Genomic DNA, 5000 nt, shown 5'->3' on the forward strand with positions numbered 1-5000 from the left:
CGGAAATTTCATGGTGGTATGAGTAGTATGCTAATGAGGAACTTTTGAGGAGTTTGAGGAACTTTTGAGGAGTTTGAGGAACTTTTGAGGAACTTTTGAGGAGTTTGAGGAACTTTTGAGGAGTTTGAGGAATTTATGAGGAGTTTGAACTTTTGAGGAGTTTGAGGAACTTTTTAGGAGTTTGAGGAGTTAGAGGAACTTTTGAGGAACTTTTGAGGAACTTTTTGAGGTGTTTTTGAGGAATTTTCTGAGGGGTTTATTTGGGGAACCTTTTGAAGAGTTTGAGGAGTCTTTTTGAGGTGAAGTTGAATTGCTAACTTAACCTAACCTAACCTAACCTAAACCTAACCTAACCTAAACCTCTTGTAGACCTCATGCTAAAACTAAACACCCTTACGAGTCTCAGACAGATTATAAACCTTGAATATATAAGTGTTCCCCTGACAACATTCCCCCAACACTACCCCCTCCTCACCCCTCACCCCTCACCCTCTCACCCTCACCCCTCTCACCCCTCACCCCTAACCCCTCACCCTTAAGTCCTACTCTTTGAAACCTTATATTTACCTATTAGCAATATTAATGATGGTTATTAACTTCAACTACCCAACCAGTTAATAATGATATGGTGTGTTAGGTTAAGTTGATGTGGTGTGCGTCAGTGTGGGAGAGGTCAGGTCGTTAATGTCAGTTAATAATGATATGTTGTGTTAGGTTAAGTTGGTGTGGTGTGGGTCAGTGGGAGAGGTCAGGTCGGGTCAGTTAATAATGATATGAGGTTGAGTTGGTTGTGGTGTGGGTCAGTGTGGGAGAGGTCAGGTCGGGTCAGTTAATAATGATATGTTGTGTTAGGTTGTTGATGTGGGTGTGTGGGTCAGTGTGGAGAGGTCAGGTCGGGTCAGTTAATAATGATATGTTGTGTTAGGTTAGTTGATGTGGTGTGGGTCAGTGTGGAGAGGTCAGGTCGGGTCAGTTAATAATGATATGTTGTGTTAGGTTGGATTGGTATGGGTGTGGGTCAGTGTGGGAGAGGTCAGGTCAGGTCAGTTAATAATGATATGTTGTGTTAGGTTAAGTTGATGTGGTGTGGGTCAGTGTGGAGGTCAGGTCAGGTCAGTTCAGTTAATAATGATATGTTGTGTTAGGTTGTTGATGTGGTTGGGTCAGTGTGGGAGGGTCAGGTCGGGTCAGTTAATAATGATATGTTGTGTTAGGTTGTTGATGTAGTGTGGGTCAGTGTGGGAGAGGTCTGGTCGGGTCAGGTCAAGGTTTGTAGGGTCAGGGTCAGGACTCCTCGGCTTAACACAGGAGGGGGAAGGGTAGGAGGAGGGTTAAGATGTGTCAGATATTACAGGTGTGTGAGGTCAGGTATAGGTAGCAATGCGCGGAGGTGGAGGCTAGGAAAGTAACACGAGGGGGAGGCTAGGAGTAACGAGGGAAGGGGAGGAGGCTAGGAAGTAACACATCAGGGAGAGGGGGAGGCTAGGAAGTAACGAGGGGAGTTAATCTGACCCCTAAAATTAACACTGTAACCTCTGTTGATCTCTTGAAGTGGTGATGGTGACGTAACACTCACTCAAGTAACACATTAATCTCAAGTAACAGCCTATAATTGTTACTTACTTTACGATTTCAAGGATATCACCCCGTCTCACACTCCGGCTAGCTTGACGACACTCCAAGGACCATCCATGTAAGGTTGGCTGTTATAGACCATCCATGTAAGGTTGACTATTATAGACCATCCATGTAAGGTTGACTATTATAGACCATCCATGTAAGGTTGACTATTATAGACCATCCATGTAAGGTTGGCTGTTATAGACCATCCATGTAAGGTTGACTATTATAGACCATCCATGTAAGGTTGACTATTATAGACCATCCATGTAAGGTTGACTATTATAGACCATCCATGTAAGGTTGGCTGTTGAGATTTAGGTTAACTTCACAGCATAGTTTTACAGCAAGGGTTCGTAAATTTCTACTCACACACACACACACACACACACACACACACACACACACACACACAACTGATCCTAAGATGTTGTTAAGATGTTAAGAGGTTTACCAGCTGTGTGGTGGTGATATCATCAACATCAAGAGCCTTTTATTATTATTATCTTATCTAATATATCATCCAGACTATATGATTAAGTAATATAAGAACATCTTCACTATATACGCCGTAACCTTTTATAAATCTTCTGTCAAGGTCTATTATTAATAAAAAAATTATATTATGTGGTCTTTGTAAGTAAGGATGTAAATGTACTTAATTGTTTTGACTTATGGTGAAATGTAAGTGTAAAGTAAGGATTTTAGACTTTATCTTAGCTGGATACTCGTACGTTCACTTAACACCAAGACAGGAGGCAAGAATAAAGAAGATGGTATGTTGGGAAATATTCTCTGTACTCTGTTGGAGTTTATATCTTCTCACTGGTGTAGAGAGTATTTGTGTGTACATGTTGTCGTGCCCGGGCAATTTAACGCAAGTGTGTGTGTTCATATGTGAGCGAGTTTTCATACGTGTATACATATATCCTCATGTGTGTTTGTATAGATCCACGTGTCTGTGTATACCACTAAACCTACATATGACATGCAACAACAACAACAACAACAACAACAACAATAATAATAATAATAATAATAATAATAACAACAATTAAATTTTTCTAAACAAACACAGCCGACAAACACAATATATGCAAACAAATGACATAAATTGTATACATATAACACATGATAACAAGGAGGAGGAGAGGGTCACTTAACAAGGCATTCCAGGACAGTTACAGTGCTGGAATATGTTGAACAGGGAGTCAACACATGAGGTGGTTATGTAGTAGTTGGTGATTACGAAGGTCAGATGGGGCTGTTCTTTTGGTGATGATGGGGGCTGTTCTTTTGGTGGTGATGGGGCTGTTCTTTTGGTGGTGATGGGGCTGTTCTTTTGGTGATGATGGGGGCTGTTCTTTTGGTGGTGATGGGGCTGTTCTTTTGGTGATGATGGGGGCTGTTCTTTTGGTGGTGATGGGGCTGTTCTTTGGTGATGATGGGGGCTGTTCTTTTGGTGATGATGGGGCTGTTCTTTTGGTGATGATGGGGCTGTTCTTTTGGGTGATGATGGGGCTGTTCTTTTGGTGATGATGGGGCTGTTCTTTGTGGTGATGGGGCTGTTCTTTTGGTGATGATGGGGGCTGTTCTTTTGGTGATGATGGGGGCTGTTCTTTTGGTGATGATGGGGCTGTTCTTTTGGTGATGATGGGGCTGTTCTTTTGGTGATGATGGGGCTGTTCTTTTGGTGATGATGGGGTCTGTTCTTTTGGTGATGATGGGGCTGTTCTTTTGGTGATGATGGGGCTGTTCTTTTGGTGATGATGGGGCTGTTCTTTTGGTGATGATGGGGCTGTTCTTTTGGTGATGATGGGGCTGTTGTTCTTTTGGTGATGATGGGGTTGTTCTTTTGGTGATGATGGGGTCTGTTCTTTTGGTGATGATGGGGGCTGTTCTTTTTGGTGATGATGGGGCTGTTCTTTTGGTGATGATGAGGCTGTTCTTTTGGTGATGATGAGGCTGTTCTTTTGGTGATGGGGGCTGTTCTTTTGGTGATGATGAGGGCTGTTCTTTTGGTGATGATGGGGCTGTTCTTTTGGTGATGATGGGGGTTGTTCTTTTGGTGATGATGGGGTCTGTTCTTTTTGGTATGATGGGCTGTTCTTTTGGTGATGATGGGGGCTGTTCTTTTGGTGATGATGGGGGCTGTTCTTTTGGTGATGATGGGGCTGTTCTTTGATGATGGGGCTGTTCTTTTGGTGATGATGGGGGCTGTTCTTTTGGTGATGATGGGCTGTTCTTTTGGTGATGATGAGGCTGTTCTTTTGGTGATGATGGGGCTGTTCTTTTGGTGATGATGGGGCTGTTCTTTTGGTGATGATGGGGCTGTTCTTTTGGTGATGATGAGGCTGTTCTTTTGGTGATGATGAGGCTGTTCTTTTGGTGATGATGGGGCTTTTCTTTTTGGTGATGTTGGGGCTGTTCTTTGGTGATGATGGGGCTGTTCTTTTGGTGATGATGGGGGCTGTTCTTTTTGGTGATGATGGGGCTGTTCTTTTGGTGATGATAGGGGCTGTTCTTTTGGTGATGATAGGGCTGTTCTTTTGGTGATGATGGGGCTGTTCTTTGGTGATGATGAGGCTGTTCTTTGGTGATGATGAGGCTGTTCTTTTGGTGATGATGGGGGCTGTTCTTTTGGTGATGATGGGGCTGCTGTTCTTTTTGGTGATGATGGGGGCTGTTATTTTGGTGATGATGGGGTTGTTCTTTTTGGTGATGATGGGGGCTGTTCTTTTGGTGATGATGGGGCTGTTCTTTTGGTGATGATGAGGCTGTTCATTTTGTGATGATGGGGGCTGTTCTTTTGGTGATGATGGGATGGGGCTGTTCTTTGGTGATGATGGGGCTGTTCTTTTGGTGATGATGGGCTGTTCTTTGGTGATGATGGGGCTGTTCTTTTTGGTGATGATGGGGCTGTTCTTTTGGTGGTGGGGCTGTTCTTTTGGTGATGATGGGGCTGTTCTTTTGTTGATGATGGGGCTGTTCTTTTGGTGGTGGTGGGGGCTGTTCTTTTGGGGTGATGGGCTGTGCTTTTGGTGATCAGTACATGGTTTGGGTTGGATGTTGTGTGTGTGTGTGTGTGTGTGTGTGTGTGTGTGTGTGTGTGTGTGTGTGTGTGTCAGTAAGCCAAGCCTCAAGTTACAACAATCATCTTATTTTGAACCAACTTATTATTTGAGCCCACCCACCCCCACCACCCCCCACCCTCCCCTCCATACCCCCCCACACCCCTCCTAGTGTCTGTATCCATGGTGTGTGTGTTTATTTGTGTGGGAGATAAATATATTGTACCTGTAATTACTTGTAGTGAAGCAATTAACATGATAAATACCTGTACAAACTTTCCCTATGAACTGGTATATAATACATTATGG

The 5000-nt window shown here is 43.5% G+C and overlaps 1 protein-coding gene across 1 annotated transcript in view; it reads right to left on the minus strand.

Annotated features, from left to right (window-relative positions):
- Window positions 1–30: 30 nt before the first annotated feature.
- Window positions 31–5000, minus strand: part of LOC121869479 (stromelysin-3-like) — a 14787-nt gene continuing 9817 nt past the window's right edge. The window contains exon 9 of the mRNA XM_042370832.1: window positions 31–149. Coding sequence (XP_042226766.1) covers window positions 31–149 — 119 coding nt within the window. The remainder of the gene's footprint in view (window positions 150–5000) is intronic.

The sequence above is a fragment of the Homarus americanus genome, unplaced genomic scaffold, assembly GCF_018991925.1.
Source record: "Homarus americanus isolate GMGI-L3 unplaced genomic scaffold, GMGI_Hamer_2.0 scaffold23578, whole genome shotgun sequence".
Classification (NCBI taxonomy): Eukaryota; Metazoa; Arthropoda; class Malacostraca; order Decapoda; family Nephropidae; genus Homarus; species Homarus americanus.